This window comes from Pelodiscus sinensis, chromosome 1 (assembly GCF_049634645.1).
Source record: "Pelodiscus sinensis isolate JC-2024 chromosome 1, ASM4963464v1, whole genome shotgun sequence".
Lineage (NCBI taxonomy): Eukaryota > Metazoa > Chordata > Testudines > Trionychidae > Pelodiscus > Pelodiscus sinensis.
Genome location: NC_134711.1, coordinates 64,646,416 through 64,667,719, shown reverse-complemented (window position 1 = coordinate 64,667,719; position 21,304 = coordinate 64,646,416). Strand labels below are relative to the sequence as shown.

At 43.5% G+C, this 21,304-nt stretch overlaps 1 protein-coding gene across 1 annotated transcript in view; it reads left to right on the top strand.

Moving 5' to 3' along the window:
- The window catches only part of PTPRB (protein tyrosine phosphatase receptor type B), a 100,900-nt gene that overhangs the window by 11,097 nt on the left and 68,499 nt on the right, over nt 1-21,304 (top strand). The window contains exon 3 of the mRNA XM_006121563.4: nt 13,387-13,628. Within this exon, the coding sequence (XP_006121625.2) occupies nt 13,387-13,628 (242 nt within the window). The remainder of the gene's footprint in view (nt 1-13,386; nt 13,629-21,304) is intronic.

Genomic DNA, 21,304 nt, shown 5'->3' with positions numbered 1-21,304 from the left:
CTGCTCCACTTGGCACTTAGGGTCGGGGGAGCACATTGAGGTCTGGGTGGCACTGAGGGCTGGCTATCCCAGCCCCAATCCTTCTGCCTTATTCCCCGCCTCTCTTGGAAGCATGGAGCTGACTCCCCCACCTTGCCTAAGGGCCTAGCAATTCTGTCAGCCCTCCTGCTGCACCTATTAAAAATTAGTCATTCATAGGTTCATAGACATGGACAAGAGAGTATGTCCTAACAAATGTTTGATCTTTAAATATAATCTAAAATGCCCATTGTATTTGAATCTCATCTCACAACTGTATTGTAATTGAGCATATTCTGACAAACTTGTGTCTCAGTACATATTGATGAACAGAAGTGCATCTGTTATTTCACAAAGGAAACCTCCTCTAGGCATAGCAGGGAGTTAGGTCTCCAACTTCCATTGAACTTCCACTGACTTTCAGTGGGAGCTGGGTTTAGATATACCTTTGTGCCTTAGAAATATCTCCCCCTTAATATCTTGCGATTCTACATTACCTACAATTTCTAACTAGAAAAATCTATGAACACTCTCTCTCTTCTGAGCAAAAGCAGATACCTGTGGAACCAACAGTAGATATCCAAACTAAGCCCATTCTAATAATTTAGACACTGGCTAACTGTTAACCTAAAGCTGATAAATAGCAGAATGGAACACGCAGTGTTCACTGAATTGAGAGACCAGAAGAGGACTTCATAAAATGTCTTTCCCGCAAAACTTTGGCAGAGCAGGTATGCTGACTTCTAAGTCACAGAAAGAGGATTAAACTAAGCACTCACAATGAAGAAATAAGTAAAAGTGACCATAACAAGTTGATTACCTAGGGACTGTGTTAGTTTGTTTAAAGCAGTCATCTTTGGTTTCAGAATCAAACTAATAATGAGCAAATGGCAGGCTCAGGCTGCTCTTGAAACTCTTTTGATCTGTGCCCTTCTGTGTATGAAAGTACTTTTCAAACATGCATATGGAGCCCTCCCTCAACCAAGTGCCTCCTCATTCCCACCACTTCAATAGCCAGGCTTTTACCCCATTTTGCTTGCATTTGGCCTCCCACTGTGGGGATGGCACCAAGCTTGGCTTAAGGTAAACCAACATAGCTACATATTCTATGTAGCTGAAGTTGCGTACCTTAAGCCGAGCTTCTGGGTCTAGTGTAAACCTGCCCAAAGTGTTTCCCCTACACTGGTGGTAGTGGGGATATTTCCTGATACACCATGACCATGGTGATATCAGTGACTGTCAGGGAATAACAATAGAAAAATCCTTGAGACATTACTTGAAAGACCCTGGACACAAACCTATCCAACACCCATCCAAAGAAAAGAGCCCAGTAGGTTCAGGAGCAGGAAAGGGAGGCCTGCAGGGACACTTGTAGTCTGAAGAATTTCCTGGTGGGATAATGACATAAAGAAATTTCTTAAAGATTTTAGCAGCACTAATTCCGAGACTATAGCTTCCATTGGTCAGGCTTTGAATTCTAAGCCCTCCTATGTCGAGTTTACTATTATATCATCAGTAAATAATGATTAGCAAAGAGTGACTCTGAAAAGATTTTGTTTGGAGCAGTATCCAAAAGCACGTCTGCTTCTCTAAAGTATCAGACATTTTTAGAGAGACCATAAAGAGCTTATGTTAAACGTAGATGCATATTAAAAAACATAACAAGAGAACCAAAAAAATACCATTGAGGCTAAACAACAAAGTAAAAGAAGCAGTGTGAGGCAAAAAGGCATAATTTAAAAAGTGGAAGTTTAATTCTAGTGAAGAAAATATAAATGAATATAAACTTTGGAAAGTGAAATATAAAAATATAATTATGAAGGCAAAAAAAATGAAGAATACCTAGAGAAACACTCAAAAAGTAATAGCCAGACACATTTTTAAATACATCAGAAGCAGAAAGCCTACGAAACAATCCGTGGGATCACTGGATTATCATAAAGTCATTGAGGAGAAACTAAATGATTCTTTGCATTGGTCATCATGGCTAAGGATGTGAGGGAGATTCTCAACCTGAGTCATCCTTTTCAGGCAACAAATCTGAGGAAGTATCTCAGGTTCAAGTGTCATTAGATGGGACTTTAGAACACACTGATAAATGTCATCAGGACCAGATGGTATTCCTCCAAGTGTTCTGAAGGATCTCAAATATGAAATTGCAGATCTACTAATCTATCATTTAAAACAGTTTGTGTACCAAATGACTGGATGATAACTAATGTAACACCAATTTTTAAAAGGGGTGCCAAAGGTAATTCCAGCAATGGTGGGCCAGTATGCATGATGTTAGTACCAAGCAAACTGCTTAAAACTATAGTAAAGAACATAATTATCAGGCACACAGATGAACATAATTTATTGGAGAAGTGTCAACATGACTTTTGTTAAGTAAAATCTACTAGAATTCTTTGAGTAAGGTCAACAAGCATGTGGACAAGAGGGATCCAATGGATATAGTGTATTTAGATTTTCAGAAAGCCTGTGACAAGGTCCCTTGCCAATGGCTCTTAAGCAAAGTAAGCTGTCATGGGATAAGAGGGAAGGTCTTCCCATAGATTGGCACAGTACCTGGTTAAAAGACAGGAAACAAAGTTAGGAATAAGTTGTCAGTTTTCAGAATGGAGAGGGGTTAATAATGGTGCCTCCCAGTGGTCTGTACTTGGAGCAGTACTATTCAAAGTATTCATAAATGATCTGGAAAAAGGGATAAACAGTGAGGTGGCAAAATTTGCAGATGATATAAAAATGCTCAAGATACTTAAGTCCAAAGCAGACTGCAATGAGCTACAAAAGGATCTCACAAAACTTGGTGACTGAGCAACAAAATGGCAAATAATGAGAGCCTAATCCGAACTACCTACTCCGGGCCGCATGTAGCCGCGGGCACGGAGTCTGAACTACCGGGGCTTTAAAAATGGCGGCACCCGGCAAGATGCAAATGAAGCCCGGGATATTTAAATCCCGGGCTTCATTTGCAACTTCGGTTGCCTACATTAACCACCCTAGTTCGAACTAGGGTGGTAGTGTAGACATACCCACAGAAAGTATCATATTGCCTCTATATAAAAATCCATAGGATACCCACATCTTGAATATTGTGTGCTGACGTGGTCACCCCGTTTTGAATATATACATTATACTGGAACTGGAAAAAGTTCAGAAAAGGGCAACAAAAAGGATTAGGGAGCAGGAACAGTTTCAATATGTAGAGAGAGTAATAAGATTGGGAACTTTCAGCTTGTAAAAAAGTTGCTATGCGGGAATATTATAAGGTCTATACATGAATGATGTGGAGAAAGTAAATAAGGAAGTGCCATTTACTCTTCATAAGACAAGTACAAGAGGTCACCCAATGAAATTAATAAACCACAGTTTAACACAAACAAAAGGAAGTATTTCTTCACACAACATGTAGTCAACTTGTGGAACTCTTAACTAGAGGTCAAGTTAATAGCAAGGTTCTAAAAAGAAGTAGTTAAGTTTATGGAGGTTAGATCCCTTGGTGGCTATTTGCCAGGTGTGCAGAGATGTGTCCCTAGCCTTTGTTTGCCAGAAGCTTGGAATGAATAACGGGATGGATCTATTGATGATTACTTGTTCTATTCGTTTCCTCTGAGGCACCTGGCACTGACCACTGTCAGAAGACAGGATACAGGGCTAGATGGACCTTTAATCTGACCCAGTTATGACTGTTCTCATGTTCTTAATCGCTTAGATCTGTGGAAACAGTCTGGAAACAAGTGTCCCAATCCCACCTAGAAAGCCCTGCTTCCATGGGTATTAGAACCACCACAAGAAATGGTTCTTATGGAGCTTCTTCAGAATTTCTCAAACCAGTAAGGGTGAGGCAACATGGGTCTCTGGAGAAGTTTGGGAGCATTCTTGGTTTTGTCTGAACCAATTCAACTTCCCTTGTACGTACTCAAAAATAAACCCTGTAATGCAAAGTCTTATATGAGGAAGATGTTTTTCTACGGTAAAATACACTTTTCTTTTTTTACTTTTAAGGAACTACATAAAAGAGCCTTTAAAACTACCATTTACCAGGTTCTGCTACTTTTCAATACTTATCTACAACAAAAGACAAAGACTGATTTTTAAAAATAGCATCCATTGTTGCAGGCTTCTCTTAAACCCCATAATAGATGTCTTATTCATGCATGTTTTAGTTATAATTCAACATCAGTTATTTGAAATTCTTTCAGCTTACTCCCGGTAGCAACTGTTACAAGATTTGAGCAGTTCCAAAAAGCTGTGCCAGAGCAATTTGTCTGGGTATGTAGGAGTTGTGATAAGATCCTTGTACTTGGCAACCTCTCAGCAATATAAATTTTCATTGTACACTATCTTCATGTTCACAGAAGTGATTGATTTAATGTTCTTGTAAGGCTATGTCTACACTGTGCGCTCATTTCAAAATAAGCTATTTCGGAAAAAAAATCTCGAAAATGACATTTCAAAATAGCACGTCTACACTACAAATGCCCACTGAAATAGCACTGAGCTATTTTGAAATAGAGTCCACACTGATTGGAGCTTGAATCGCATTTAAAGTCCCCCGGAAGCACTTCAGGCAGGGCATCAGGACAGCACTCACTCCCTGGAGCTGCTGCCTGAACCTAGCTGAGTTGCTTAAAGGGACCCTCCTGTACAGTCGTGTCTCAGGCTCTTCTCCTTTGCCTACCTCCTTGAGGGACAGCAAACTTTTCTCACTGCCTGCTCTGGTTGCCCTTGTGGGCACCACAGCACTTCAGCCTTGGAGCTGGGCCTGCTGAGGAAAGCAGTTGCCAGCTCTTGGACCTGCTGCCACACCTCCTGGTGCAGTTATTGCAGACTGCCCTCGTGGCTCTGCAGGAACAGGACCCTGCAGGCACCTCCTCACCTTTCTCCATGTGTTGCTCATGCAACACAGCCACTCCTGACCTCCTCTGCACACCATGCACAGCCGCTTCTGACGCCAGGACACCAGTTCCAACTGGTGGGACCACATCATCATGCTGTGGTGGGACAACCAGCAATGGCTCCAGAATTTCCACATGCAGAAGGACACCTTCCTGGAGCTTGCCCCTGCCATCAGGTGATGGGGCACCCACATGCAACCTGCCATTCTCCTCCAGAAGCAGATCGCCATCACCCTCTGGCAGCTTGCCACACCAGACAGCTTCCGAATGGTCAAGAACCAGTTCAGTGTGGGGAGATCAACCATTAAGGCTGCAGTCAAGCAGGTATGGTGCTCTCATGCTATTGTCCAAGGTGGGCAGTGAACTGCTATAATGGGGTTCCGTAGGGAAGGGGGCTGGTGGAAGCTCCCTGTCTGGAAGTTTTGTGAGTCCCGCCTTCATAAAGCCCTGTGGGAAGATGGGGTGAGCTGGGGTTGCTTTTAGTGTGTGAGAAGGGGGTTGAGCTCAGGGAACTCCCGAGGGCCCTGGCAACTCTGTGATTTTCTCTGTCTCCTTCTCCAGATAGTGAGGGCCATATCAACACCATGCTGCTGTGCAGGCTTGTCATCCTGGGTGACATGGATCGTCTTTGGCTTTGCCGCCATGGGCTTCCCCAAGTGTGGGGGGTGGGGCACTGATGCCACCCACATCCCCATCTGGGCCCCCATCCACTGGGCATCAGATTACATCAACCAGAAGGGGAACTTTTCTATGGTCCTTCAGGCTGTCATGAATCACCCAGGCCATTTCACCGTCATCCGTGTTGAGTGTTCAGGGAAGGCACACAATGCCCGTGTCTTCCTCAACTCCAGCCTCTTCCATAAGATCCCCGCCAGCACTTTTTTCCCCAACTGCACCATCAGGGTTGGGGAGGTGGACATGTTGATGTGCATTGTGGGGGATGCAGCCTATCTCTGCTCCCCTGGCTGATGAAGCCCTACACTGGACACTTTGACCAAAGCAAGGAACGTTTCAATGGCAGGCTCAGCAGGGCCCACATGGTTGCGGAGGACAACTTCAGCTGTCATAAAGGGAGGTTCCGCTGTCTCCTCACGGCGAGCGGAATATCCCCCACATGGTGGCGGCCTGCTGTGTCCTGCACAACCTGTGCAAAAACAAGGGGGAGACATTCCTGTCGAGATGGGAAGCAGAGGCTGAGCAGCTCAGAAGGGCCTTTAAGTAGCCACACATGGCTGCCAACCAGCAAGCTCATCAAGGGGCTGTGCACATCCAGAAGGCCCTGAGGGAGAGTTTCAGAAAAAGACACCTGTGACACTCTCCCCTGGGCCTCCCCACAAGAGACCTCTGCATTTCCCTTCTATACCTTTCCTCCCACATCCTTCCCATCCTCTGCCCTTCTTCCCCCTTCCCTCTTACTCCCCCACTTACCCTCCCATGCAGACACCATAGCAAGACTTTTTGTTTTTGAACAAAAAACTTTTTTAAAATATTGGGTTAAATATAACTGGGGAGATGCTGGGGAAAGAACCTAGGAAAGGGAAGAAGAGTGGGAGAAGGGTTGAGGAGGGGCTCAGGGATGGGGCTTAGACTGGCAGCTGCCTCAGGTAGTCCCACCACTTCATGCGTGGGACCCTAAGCAGCCTGGGGCAGGGTTCAGGGGACAAGCTGGAGGGGTGATCTGTTGAGAAAGAACACCTTTTTCGACAGATCCAGTAAACCTCCTTGTAGGAGGCATAAGGGATCTGTCGAAAAAGTCTTTCTTTCTTGACAGATCCCCCCTAGACTGCCGCTTTTTGCAAACAAAGTGCTGAGTCGGCAAAATCTGGTGGCCATTTTATGCAAATTAGGCACGGGATATTTAAATCCCTGCCTCATTTTCAATGTCGACCTGCCTAATCTGCATCCCTCGGCCGACAGAGGGATGCAATCTAGACATACCCTTTGTTATTTTGAAATAACACTGCTGTGTAGACATGCCCCGCAAGGCCTTATTTTGTTTAGGTGGCAAAAGAGGTATGTATATATGCTATGTGTGGGATAGATGTCATCTGTACCTTTTCATAATGTTCTCTCATGCTTTGTAACTGGTGGCTGTAGTATATTTGCACGTAGTATGTCATTCAGCCACCAGAGGTCATCTTTTAAAAATTACTCTGTGATGGCTTAATTCTGTTACAATTGAAGTCAGCAGGAGTTTCTCTATTTTATTTTGAAAATCTTACCTCTCTTTGTACTGTAAAGATTGTAAGTGGGAGAATGTTCCCTGGTTTTAAAAAGATGCAATGCTGGAACTCAATCTGTGTTGATGTCTGTTTTGTGCCTATAATGTGTAATTTTATTTAATAAATACCTTCTGCTTACATGGATTGTGAATCTATATATCAAGCGAGCAGTGCTGCTCCTTTGGAAAAATAATATTGTCTGATTATGCTTTTGTTGAAGTCAATAAAAAACTACCATTGATTTCAATGTGAGGTGGAGCAGGTCTATATTGTGCTGTACTCCTGAAAATAGAACAAAACACAGATTTATATAGTGACAGGTAATTGACTGGCTCCTGAATCTTATGTTGCCTAGAAGGATTCTTTGGCTAGAAACCCAGACTAGTACTGACCTTGTCCTGCACATGTACAGCATAACTACCTTGTGTGCATTCTGTGTTCATTTTAAAATTAAAGCAGAGGTGATGGCATGTTTCTGTGAAATACTTGCTACACTGTCCATTCTGGCAGACTGCCTATCAAGTTATGTCTCCTCTGTATGGTAACAGTACTGGTCCCCTGTCTGCTGTATATGTAGTTCTAGTGTCAGGACCTGCCCTTTTATGGAACTGAAGCTTACCTAAAACCCATCTGGCAATGCAATGCAAACCATTTCCTGTTGCAATCACTGCTATGTAACTACGTGTTTTGTTAGTCTTTAAAGTGCTATCAGACTATTTGTTGTTTTTTTAAGTTTATACCTAATCTGACTGAGACCAAGATTTTCAAAAATGGATGCTTAAAATCTAACCTCTAAATCCATATTTAGGTACCAAATCAAGTGGCTTGATCTTCAATATTTTCCAAAAAAGCACCTGGTAGCTCCCATTGTCTTTAAGCAACCTTTTTTCCAGCCAGACAAGTCTTTGGTGTTACTCAGAAGTTTCAGATGTTTTTACAGCCCCAATGGAACCTTCTAGTAACTAAGGACAGTGATACTCTAGCAAGACCCTCTCTACTCTCTGGTAAAAATGGTGTGGAATAAAGAAACTACATGGGCCACACATGCACCAGGGAATTCTCCAGATAACCTATTGAAACAGCATCATGACTGTTTAGGAGCACTGGAACAAACCTTAGGTCAGGATGGGGAATAAGTGGCCCACAGGTTGGACATGGTTAGTCCCAATGGGCTGCTACATTCTTTACTTACCTGCCTGACTGCAAGTACAACCACTCGTAGCTCCTATTGGCCATAGTTCACTGCAAAATGGCAAATGGGAGCTGCAGGAAGTGGTGGCCCAGCCTGTGCCACTTTCCGCAGCTTCCAGTGGCCAGGAATGGCGATCTGCAGCCAATGGAAGCTGCAAGCAGCTGTGCCTACAAAAGCTCAGATAAATAAAGCCTGTGGCAGCCCACCAGAGGCTAACCCTAGTGAACCATGTCTGGTCCATAGGCCACTTAGGGTACATCTACACTGCAGCACTATTTCAGGATATCGGAAGTATCCCGAAATAGCCATTCCATGTTTATTGAAGCAGCCTGTTATTCCACAAGGTATAAGGAGAATTTTGGAATAGCGCATTATTTTATTATATTTATTATGTGTAAACAGCGCCAAATTATGAAATAAGCTATTTCAAAATACACTCAAAATAAGCTACTCAATTAGCAAAGTGCAAATTGCGTAGCTTATTTTAAGCTATGGGTGCTGTGTAGACACACCTCCATTGCCCATCCCTGCCCTAGGTTAAATGATGTTCTCCCAGTTAACACTAGCAATCTCAGTGAAGTTAATCCAACCTTTTACCAGTGTAACAGAGAGCAGAATTAGACCTGCTGTATCAGCTTTAACATCTAGATTTTGTAAATACTTGTGATTTTAATAGAGACTGAAATATTTGTTCAGAGAAGAGTAAAGTTAGTTAAGAAAGGAAGGACAAGGAAATATATGGTATGGTTACATATTCATCTGAAAAATAGCATGTAAAGGGGACAGAAGATACATGCTAATATAGTGTTATTTGAATGAAGAATGTAACTTACAAAAACATACGTCTTGTATATATTGGTTAAATTCTTCGATGCCAGTAAGAGGGTGGAAAGTTTCAGTTTATCAGCAGGACTGAGTAGGCAAGTTAACTTATAAGAATAGTTGTATTCATTTCAGGATGAAAGTTCACCAACTGATCCTTTTGGTAGAGGAATAATCATAGGTTGGCACGCTAAGACATCATAATTACATGCTAAGTAATCACACTGGAAGTTTTCTGCTACATCTAACCCAGTCATTAAATCTTTTTAGAAGGTCTGTGACCTAAAATTGTTCTAAGTGGCAACAAAACCAGGAGGGCAGTAGCAAAACAAGGTTCTGTAATAAGTGAGACCATGGTTCAAAGACAGGCAAAGTATCTCCAGTTTTAGGCCAGTAAAGGTTGGACATGTCACAATCGTGGTGGTTCCGTCTTCTGGGAGAAGAAAGCAGTTCCAAGTGCCCCACCTAAATCTGGTGCTCCCAAATGGAGAGTCCACCACAGACTGAACCCTGCCCTACCAGCCACAGAGAAAAGATATTAAATATATACCAGTGGGGAGGAAGAGACATGAAATGTGGAGGAAAAATATGCAGTAAAATCTTTCCTGCACTCTAATTGCATCTTTGGCATTCTCTAAGGATACGTGACTAAGAACACAAACCCAGTGGTACAAATTTGCAAATGGTTTAGTTAGCTCATATAATTGTTATTAGAACCTTGAAAGGAGAGCAACGAGGGGTAGTATGCTCTCTGGACAGAACTAATATAATAATACACATGGAAATATTTTACAATGATCATCAAATAATAGAAATGCAGGAATCTCAAGAGGTCAAGAAGCCAGCCCCTGTGCTAGACCATCCCTGACAGGTGTTTGCCAAATCTTAAAAACTTTCAGTGATGGGATTCCACAACATTCCTTGGAAGCCTATTCCAGAGCTTAATTAACTTTATAGTTTGATATTAGGAAAATTTTTCTAACTTTCCTAAAATCTTGTCCTTCCTCCGGTGGCAAAGGAGAACAATTGATCACCATCCTCTTTGTAACAGTCCTTAATATATCTGACGACTGTTATCAGGTACCCCTCAGTTTTCTTTTCTGAAAACTAAACATGCTCTGTTCTTTTAATCTTTCCTCAGAGGTCAGATTTTCTAAACATTTTATAATTTTTGTAGCTCTGCTGTGGACTGGCTTCAATTTGCTCACATCTTTCCTAAAGCACAGGGCCCAGAACTGGTCACAATACTTCAGCTGAAGCCTAGCCAGTGCCAAGTAGAGCAATACAGTCACTTCCATGGATGTCCGATATAATAGGTAGGGGAAGGCACCACTTTCTCAAACCACCAGCCTGGCCCCGCCAACACTCTGCCCCTAGAACGCCTACTGTATGCATTCTGGGGGTAAAGTGTTGCTGCCCCCAGCGCTCCTGCCTGGGGTGACTGGAGCCATGTGCTGCATGCCTTCCCTGTGCTTCGGGGCTGGGAAGGCTGGGGCCGTGTGCTCTCTGACCTCCCGTGCTATGGGACTGGAGAGGCTGAGGATGCACGCCCTCTGCATTCCTTCTCTCCCTGTAGTGGTGGGGGCGCACGTGGCGTGCTGCCCCGCCTCCCTGCAGGAGAGTGGGGAGGTAGTTTGGCTCCTGTGGGGGGTGGGGCCTCAGCAGAAGGGGCGAAGCTGGGGGCTTGCCTCCCCCAGCCCTACCTTCACTGACCGCCCATGGTCACTTCCCATGTCTTACATACAATAGTCCTGTTAATATTCCCCAGAATTATAGTAGCCATTTTTGTAACTTGTCACATTGTTGTCTCATATTCAATTTTGCATAGCTTAAGATGTCTTTCTGCTGTAGTGTAGGTGTAACCTCAGGATGGAGATTCCACTACCACCTTAGGCAGCCCATTTCAGTGCTTTACCACTCTCCTTGTGAACTTGTTTTTCCTAATATCCAATCTAGATCTCCCACATTGCAACTTGAGACCATTGGTCCTTGTTCTGCCATCTGCCACCACTGAGAACAGCCTGGCTCCATCATCATTGGAACTCCCTTCAGGTAGCTGAAGGCTGCTATCAAATCCCCCCTCATTCTTCTCTTCTGCAGACTAAATAAGACCAATTCCCTCAACCTCTCCTCATAAGTCATGTGCCCAGGGCCCCTATCATTTTTGTTGTCCTCTGCTGGACTCTTTCCAATTTGTCCACATCTTTCTTGTAGTGGAGAGCCCAAAACTGGATGCAATACCACAGATGTGGCTCACCAGTGCCAAATAGAGGGGAATAATCATTTCCACTTGATCTGCTGACAATGCTCCTACTAATGCATCCCAATATGCTATTAGCCTTCTTGGCAACAAGGGTATACTGTTGACTCATATCCAGTTTCTCGTCTACTCTAATCCCCAGGTCCTTTTCTGCAGAACATGTATCTTTTGCAGAATTTTCTGCAACATTTATATCTACATCTGTATCCTTACCCACAAAAATGAGCCATGGATACCTGTATCCATATTCATGGATGCGGATATCTGCGGATTTGCAGGATTCTATATATTTACCCTAACATAACTCCATTAGCTTGAATTAAATCATTCTGAATTTATACCAATGTAATGAAATGTTATGCAAATAACATTTCCCCACCCCCCATGAAACTGGAATCTTTTGATATCCAATACACTCAAATAAGTGCAAAATTCTGTAAACCATATTATACCATCAATATTAAAGTACAGTCACCCTCTTCAAAATCAATAAGGCAGTCTTCAGAAAACTGATGGTTTAAAAATCAGGGGTGGGCAATAATTTTTGATGGGGGCCACTCCAAGAATTTGGTAAGTGATCAAAGGCTGCACTCTTCTATGATATTAATGGAGAAGGTGCAGGGTCTGGGATGGAGATTGGGTTCATAAGGGAGATAATTGTAGGGGACTGTGGAGCAGAAGGGGGTATGGGATCTAGGCTGGAATTTGGGTGAAGGAGGGGGTTGTAACCTGGGGCAGAGGATTGGGGTACAGGAGGGAGTGCAGGGTCTGGGAGGAGATTGTGACCTAGAGCAAGGGTATAGGAGGGAGTGCAGAGGGTTTAGTTTGTAACTTAGGGCGGGGAGTTCAGGTGTGGGAGGGGATGGGGTGCCAGGTGCAGGCTCTGGCCCGGAGGCACTTATCTTAGATGGTTCCTGGCCAGCAGCCCAGCAGGACCCCTGGGCAGGTTCCTTGCCTGCCAGGCCCCTGCACACCACTCTAAGTATCTATGGCTATGTCTACACTACCACCCTAATTCGAACTAGGGTGGTTAATGTAGGCAACCAGAGTTGCAAATGAAGCCCGGGATTTGAATTTCCTGGGCTTCATTTGCATATTGCCGGGCGCCGCCATTTTTAAATGTCCGCTAGTTCGGACTCCGTGCCCGTGGCTACACGTGGCACGAACTAGGTAGTTCGGATTAGGCTTCCTATTCCGAACTACTGGTACACCTCGTTCCACGAGGAGTAACGGTAGTTCGGAATAGGAAGCCTAATCCGAACTACCTAGTTCGTGCCGCGTGTAGCGCGGGCACGGAGTCCGAACTAGCGGACATTTAAAAATGGCGGCACCCGGCAATATGCAAATGAAGCCTGGGAAATTCAAATCCCGGGTTTCATTTGCAACTCCGGTTGCCTACATTAACCACACTAGTTCGAACTAGGGTGGTAGAGTAGACATACCCTATGTGTTCCATGTGCTTTTATGGGACGGCCTCCGTGTGCTGCCTGCACTGCAAGTGTGGCCCAGGAAGTTCCCGTTGGCTAGTTTCGGGCCAATGGCAGTTGCAAGATTGTGCTGGGGGTGAGGGCAGCACACAAAGCCCCTCTCCACCCAGGTTCACAGCATGCAGAGACCACGAGGCCCATGCATAGAGCCACTTTGAATGGCGTGCAGAGATGTGACAAGCAGGGAGCCTGTCCAAGGCTTCCGCTGGGCTGTGGGCCGATGGCCCGCTAGATCGAATGTTTTGGTGGGCTGAATTCAGCCTACAGGCTGTATTTTGCCTGCCCCTGGTTTAAATGGTCCCACAATTCCATTTTATTATGGTTTTCACAAATATTCTGATCATGTAAGTAAAAGGTCTAGAAAATATCTGTTGCTACTGAAAATACAAGGCTATAGAATGACAAATACACTTAAACTATAACAGGTTCCAGAGTCTTTACAAATATGAAGCTAATTTTATTTATTGTCCTTTATTCATCTTAGATCTCCAAGATACAGAACCTCCAGTGCAGAACAGTAGAATCACCTCCTCTCCCTTTAGTGCTATTCCATCTATTCCTGAGAATTTCCTTAGGAGTAGCACAGAACTCTACATCAGAAATATTACAGAAAACTACAGTAAATACATTAACGAAAAACTCCATTTCACCCTGAAGTCGTCTGCCGTACCAGGGAAATCCTGGATTCCAACAACAACCTCTCATTACTTCAGTATCACAGAAAAGGTAATGCAGACAAGTTAATTGGAATATATTTGGCCTCGTTTTCAGTCATTCCATATGTGTGTTGAACACATTGAGAAGAACTTTGAAAGTGCAGGGGACATTTTCAGAGTGAATGTAGTTCAACTGAGTGGGCAGAGGACAGGTATTTCTGTCTCTCAAATTGGCATGCTGTGAGAGTTGTGGTTCCACCTCTATTGGAAACAGAAGTGCTATTCCAACCTTATGACCCCAATTTTCAGAAGTTTTACAGGTACAGCAAGTCCTATGTGCAATTTAGGTAGTTTGGCTAAATCCATGGCTTGCAGGTTGTGACACTGCATTTCATATTCTTTATGGGAATGTGTTTATGAATATTAATATAATGACTATGCTTTATCTGAGATGCTTCATGTGAGATCATTGGGAAGGGGATAATTATATTCAGTAGATTACAATATGTGTATGTATCATTCCTGTATTTGAAGTTAGAAATATGAAATATAATCATGCTAAGTGAGGGCTTTAGCAATACTTTAACTTAATGGCCCAATACTCAGGACAATGATCTGTGAATAGACTTGTTTCTCTTGTAAGCCTGGGAGATAGAGCTATGGTGGCTCCTACCAAGAATGTAGCTATGTCATCTGGTACTGGGATTCATCTTACACATTGTAAGAGCAGAAGAAAATTTAAGACTGAACACAAAGGATTCCCGTTTTATGCAAAATCTTAGGGATGGAAAGTGAGGTAATCTTGGTCATCAGCTAGCTCAAGATGTTGGCTGGAAACATTTAACACTGAACTGGTGGAAAGATTGGTCCCAAGCTAGAAAGCCTTCCAGTCTGTGAAAAAAGTTTGTTGGAACCATTCTAAGGGTGGGATATTACGTGTATCTGGTTTCTTAGTCTATTAAGCTTAGCTTGTGCATTCTGTTTTGTTTAGTAACCTACATTGTTCTGTCTGCTATCTTTTATGATCACTTAAATCCCTCCTTATATACTTAATAAAATCACTTTTGTTTATTAATAACCCCAATGTAAATAATTGTTATGTGGGAGGCAAGAATTCTGGGTGCATCTCTCTTTACATTGAGAAACAGGAAGAATTTCATAAGTTTTTGCTGTACAGATCTCTATACAGCATAGGACGGATTTATCTAAGCCTCAGCTCCCAGAAGGATTGGTTATCTGAGTGCTGGAGACAGGTTCTCCCTGTGCTGTGTTGAGTTAAGGTCTGCAGCTTTAGGAGCATGACCCTGTGTCTGTTGTGAAGCAGGCTAGCATGTCTGACTCTGCAGGACAGTGTACTTGGGGTCGAAGCAGGAAGGGAAAACAGGCTCAGTGGGGTCTCAGCACATCAGGTAACAGTTCCAAGGGGGTCCTGACAGGAGCTGATGTCAGAATGACTCTCAGATAATAGTGAGCTAAATTCAGTCTGGCTCTTCCATCAGGGACATGCAATGTGGAAACAGGGTAAAGAGCAGGGTAGACTGTAATGAACGTGGTATGTAATTTATTATATCACTGCTGCAGATCCACTGATGTTTGAAATCCCTTCAATTCCACATTCTTTCTATTGCCATGGGGTATTTTCTGTGCTAAAAAATGCAGCATTATTTTGGATGAGACTGGGAAATGTGCATTCTATCTGCCTAGTTTGGTGTGTAGTCTAGAAGGACTAACTAGCATACAGCTGTGTGGAGTGCTCTAAAATGGTTTGTGGTTTATTTGGTGGTCTTCACGGTGACAGTGAAATCTGCCCTGATTTTGGGCCTGCCCAAGGATGTCAACACCCCACAGACTTTGCTGGGGGCAGAAGGAAGAGGGAGGAAGGACAGTGGATAGAGAGGACTTGAAGCAAAACTTCCAAATCCTTGGTCTGCCACAAAGAGTATCTGTGCACCCATTCTACATAAGCTAGTGTGAAAGGCAGCACCAGAGGTAGACAAGGGGGAGCAATTTGACCCATGATTATGCAGATAAAGAACCAACACCCTGCACACAAGGTACAGAGTGGCTGTGGCAGCTAACCCAGCACACAGGTTGGAGGAACTGAAGCTAGAGGTAAAGTTACTGAACTATAGCTCCACAGTCTGATGCTGAACTGAGGTAGAATTTTGCACTGTAGGATTTGATTTCATAGGCTTCATGCAGATAAATTAGATGTTCCCTATATGATTTGCATTCAAAGCTAGCTGTCTCACACACATCATTGAAGTACATGCACCCCCATTGAGAATGCCAAGAGCCTGCTGGTAATTTTACTCAGAATGGAAATGTTACGCAACATCTACAGTTGTATTAGCAAGCTTACAGTATGCCTCCCTACACTATCACAACGTACTTCCATCAAAGGTTCAGGAAAACCAGGTTACATCATAATCTAGTGAACTGAGAACTAGGAATTCTTAAATTCTAGTACTGGTTTTGCCACTGATTCACATCAATGGACTTCAGCAAGTCACAAAGATCAAAGTTTTCAAGCTTAGATGCCCAAAGTGAAGCATTTAAATCCATACTAAGCATCTACATAAAAGTGATCTAGTTTTCAGGAGGTACCAAGTACATGCAGCTCTAAGCAACAACAAGGCACTTTAATTTAGGTGCTTCATTTTAGACACACAATTTTAACATTTCTGGCCTTAAACTGCTGGTCTTTCAGTTTCCTCTCTGTAAAATGGGGTTAAAACATTTATTTGTCCACTTGCCATGTGTGTTTAAAGGACTGTATAATGTTTGTACAATGCTTTGAAAATAGAAAGAGCTGTGAAAGTACGTGGTATCATTGTTAAGAATACAATGCTTTCTGTGAACAGTACCAACACAGGCCAGCCTACATGGTATACAGAATAAAAGCCTTGACGTTGTTTGGCTATGAGCAAACCCATTTTGGGGGGACAATGGTGATATCTGAATCAAACAAAATGTTTAGTTTAGAGCAATTTGGGGTTGCAAGTAAATTTGCAGCTTGCACTTTCAAAGCTGTGACAAAAGCTATGCAAAGCCCATTTCCTCCTGATTAAAAAAAGAGAATAGTTGGTGTTTAAAAAAAATGGCAGGAAACCTTGGGAAAGTGTCTGAAAAAGACTGGAGCCTGCTATTAGACACACATCCGGGCACTCCCAAAACTCACTTCCAGCTTTTTTTTTTTTAAAGTCCTTGGCCGAACAGACTGATTCAGTAACTGCTAAAGTCCATGCCTACAGATTTACTAAGTGTGTGTTTGCTCAATGCCAACTTGGAATTAATTATTTTGTACTAGAAGACTTATGTAGGCCTGGGGCCAGCCTGTGGTGGCAGGGGCCACATGGGTCTGACCCAGGGACGGGAATGGCCACCTGACAATATTCCCCGGAGCCAGCCCAGGGCGACTTTGGTCATGTGGTTGCCCAGGGCAGTACAGGGTAGGAATGTTAAATTTTGATTAATCAGCTAATCAAGTAGTCAATGGAATTTCCATCAACTACTTGATTAGTCGATGGGGGGGGGGGGTGCCTCGCTATCCCCACTGCGCCTCTGCCTTTTAAATGTAGTAAGAGGTGTGGGTGCAGCGATGAACCTGGGATGAGCGAGAACTCAAGCGGTCCCTGCTCACACCATTTCCACTGCTGTACTTCTTCCTCCCTTGGTCCCCCTCCCCCGAGACAGTGCTGGGGGGAACCGGCTTTTAAGCTGGCTCCCCACTGCACTGGCTCCTGCTCCCGCTCCTCCCTTGCTGCATCTGATACAGAAGCGAAAGAAACTCATAGGAGTAAGGGTTATTTCAAAAGAAGGGGTTTTTTTCCGAAATAACCCCATCTAGATTGCGTTTTTCTTTCAAAATAGGGTACAGGCAGTCCCCGGGTTACATACAAGATAGGGACTGTAGGTTTGTTCTTAAGTTGAATCTGTATGTAAGTCGGAACTGGCGTCCAGATTCAGCCACTGCTGAAACTGACCGCCAGTTCTGACTTACATACAGATTCAACTTAAGAACCCCAAGTCAGCTGCTGCTGAAACTGATCAGCGCTGATTCCAGGAAGCCTGGGGCAGAGCAACTCTGCCTCGGGCTTCCTGTAGTCAGCGCTGGTCAGTTTCAGCAGCGGCTGACTTGGGGACTCCTGGGGCAGAGCAGCTGGGGTGCTGCTGGGTTGCTCCAGTAGCGCCACTCCTCGGTGCTACTGGACCAACCCAGCAGCACCCCAGCTGCTCTGCCCCAGGCGTCCTGATTCAGCCGCTGCTGAAACTGACCAGCAGTGGCTGAATCAGGATGCCTGGGGCAGAGCAGCTTGGGTGCTGCTGGGTTGGTCCAGTAGTGCCCAGAGCGGCGCTGCAGGACCAACCGGCAGCGCCCCAGCTGCTCTGCCCCAGGGTCTGGCAACAAAAGCCTGGTCTGCTGGGGGGGGAGGGCACACTAGCTGACCAGGGACACGGGGAGCAAAGCCGCAGTGGCAGCGGGATGCCGCGCCTCTGAGGCTTTGCTCTGGCAAAGCCTCAGAGGCGCGGGACCGCACTGCGGCTGGGGCTTCGCTCCCGGTGCCCCTGGTCTGCTGGAGACCGTCTCCAGCAGACATGGGGCACCGTGAGCGAAGCCGCAGCAGCGGCGGGTTCCGGCGCTTCTGAGGCTTTGTCAGAGCAAAGCCTCAGAAGCGCGGGAACCCGCCGCTGCTGCGGCTTTGCTCCGGTGCCCCTGGTCTGCTGGGGACCGTCTCCAGCAGACCAGGGGCACCGGGAGCAGCTTTTCTCGCCCCGGAGGTTGAGGTGGCAGATCGCTGCCTGTGAGCTCCGGGGCGAGAAATCCCCGTTCGTAAGTGCAGATCCGACATAAGTCGGATCCGCGTAAGTCGGGGACTGCCTGTATTTCGAAAAAGCGCCTGGATGCAATTATGCTAATGAAGTGTGGAAAATTCAAATCTGCATTTCATTTGCAGTTTTGCTCATCTGCATTTGCACTCTTCTCTCGAAAGAGGAATGCAGTGTAGACATACCCTGCGATGAGAAACAATCAGATTGTAGACACATCTCGTTGTCCTGGCACAACCAAACCCTGAGTTTGCTTTAAGTTATAATAAGAGGAAGCTGCATACTGAATTTGGTGGTCCTAACTGTTACTGTTTAGAAGGCGTTCTTGAACAAACAGATCCACTGACAGATGCACAGACAGACAGATGCACAGTTCTAAAATATATAGTAAGATTATTCTGTTTATTCTGTTAAAATATATTACCATCAGTGACCTAGTCTATCGCTTATTCCACTGTTGGGATAGACATTTCCTTACCCTTGAGTATCACTGTCTTCTGCAATATACAGAAGAAATCCTGGAAGTCCACAAACCTATACTTACATAAATACAAGAAGAGTGAAGCTTTTAAAGCCTTTTTGATTGCAAGAATAATAATCTACCAATCAATCAGTTAAAAAAAGAGAACTTCTCAATTTAAGTACTAGGCAACACAGAAAAAGCAACAACATTCTCTCCCTTGAGAATCTCCCAGAATGAAATGTTGAAGTTTGGCTCTCTTGCCATATAGAATAATACAACTTATTTGTTCAGGAGAATTCATTCCTTTTAGAATCAAATTCAACATTTGGTTGATGCTATGAAGCTTCCTCTGACTTCATAAAGACAAATTGGTAAAGGAAAGTGCAATTTGGCCAATTGTCTAGAAACATACCTGCAAATTTGAACAAAAAAAGTTCATTGTGTTCCTCAAAAACAGATCTTTCTTCTTTCATGTGAAATTTATATTTAGTTTATGTATGTTAAAGAACACTTTTGTTATAATTGAAAATTCTGAACATGTTGCATTTCCAGAAGGACCTATGTATGATCTACACAAGTTTTTTTTTTAAAGGTGTTTTTAAACAGGCACATGTTGAAATAGGTACCAAGAGAGGGTTTTTTTCAGTATGTAACACTCATAAGTCTCTGAATATTGCTGTTCCCTGGTATGGCGACAATATTAATAATATTTTGTCATTCCTGAAAGCACTATCTCCTCAGTCCTTAATAAAATAATCTTGTAATATCAGCAAGTCTGAGTGGCTAGTGAAGTAATAGACATCACTCAACTTGAATTGATTTTAACAAGGTATCTTGATCATTTCAGATCTACATTTATTTTGTTTTAACACACATACCATATGTTACCTGTCACACTGCTATTTATCACTTTAGACCCTGGTCTTCACTAGAGGGTTATTTCAAAATAACTCCCCTTATTTTCAAATAACAAGCGGAGCAACCAGACTATCAAGCCTGTTATTTCAAAATAAGGGGTTGGTTATTTTGAAATAACTCCTCCTGCTTTCCGTGGGGAATACGTTTATTTTGAAATAGTTATTTCAGGAGTTATTTCAAAATTAGTTATTTCAAAATAATTTACTAGTGTAGACATGCCTTGGAATAGCTCTTTGGGGCAGAGACCATTATTTTATGTTATATTTGTACAGTGCCTAGCACCATAGGGTCCTTGTCAGTGACTATGATTTTTAGTTCCACCATTAATACAAATAATAAATAAAAATAATGCTAATATCACTACAGATTATGAATCACATAGTTGTGGTTACAGAAAAATTGTATATGTGTCACTGAAATTGATCCAGCCTGATATCATATTTTGGTTTCTGCTCATTTTATTGTTTATGTCCCTGTTGGGGACAGATTCTGCCACACTTGTTGCAATGGGACTATATGCAGAATAAGACATTGATCATTATATTGAGCTTTGTGTCAGTGGAATCCTGCACACAGTCCCGCTGAAATCAATGGAGCTTTTGCACAGGTGTGGAAATCCTCACTCAAGAAGTCGGTGTGGGCTCAGGGATCAAGATACTATTCAGCCTGAGGAAAACAGTTACAAGCTTGGCCTTTTCACACTGTTGGATCTTGCTTATCAGACTGAACACTTATTTCTAACAATAAACAGAAATATCCAGCAGTCCCCCTCCCGTTTCCTCCAAGAGTGTTGGCCATTTTTAACCCAAGGCATTTTTCATGTCAATACCCACTGAAGAAAATGCTAAAATGATGCTGACAACCTTGCTTAATTGGTGATCATGAAAGTTAAGACCCTTGTGCATTTTATTTAGTACAGAAAATGCAGAAATACAATATATCCTCAAGTTAATGGGGGAGGGACACTACCTTTCTTACCTATTGAAACCCAGTTTAGTCAATCTGCTCCTGGTTTCTACCTGGAGACTGAAGATGTGGAACAATTCTAGGTACTTTCTCCTATTCATTGCTGTGACTTGAAATCTAAATGAAAGGAAATGGGAGTAGATAGAAGTTGCTGGTTCTGCTGTTACTTGTGCTTCTGAATTGTATGAACTTAATTTTCTTTGTTCCCTGAGAATCTGGAGAGTGTCTTGCTATGGGTAGTTTGTATTTTTAGGTTCAGAGCTATTCAGGGACTGGGAGGGAAGACTCTTTCAAAGACAAAAGCTTGGGGGAGGAGAGTGGAGATCTCTTCTTGGCCCTCTTTGATGTACTGGCTACTCCTCCATCCATGCATGGAGTTGTGGAGAACGTACATCCCAGGGCGTACAAAGACACACGCTATTTTTGTTGTTCTTAGAGGTAGAGATGAGGCTGGTTTAAATGTCATAGAAAAATAATGACTGCGTATGTTGACTTCTGGTTATCTTGGCCACTGCTGCAATCAAACTATAGGGCAGAGAAAGGATTTAGGGAGGTGGGGGGCTGAAAAA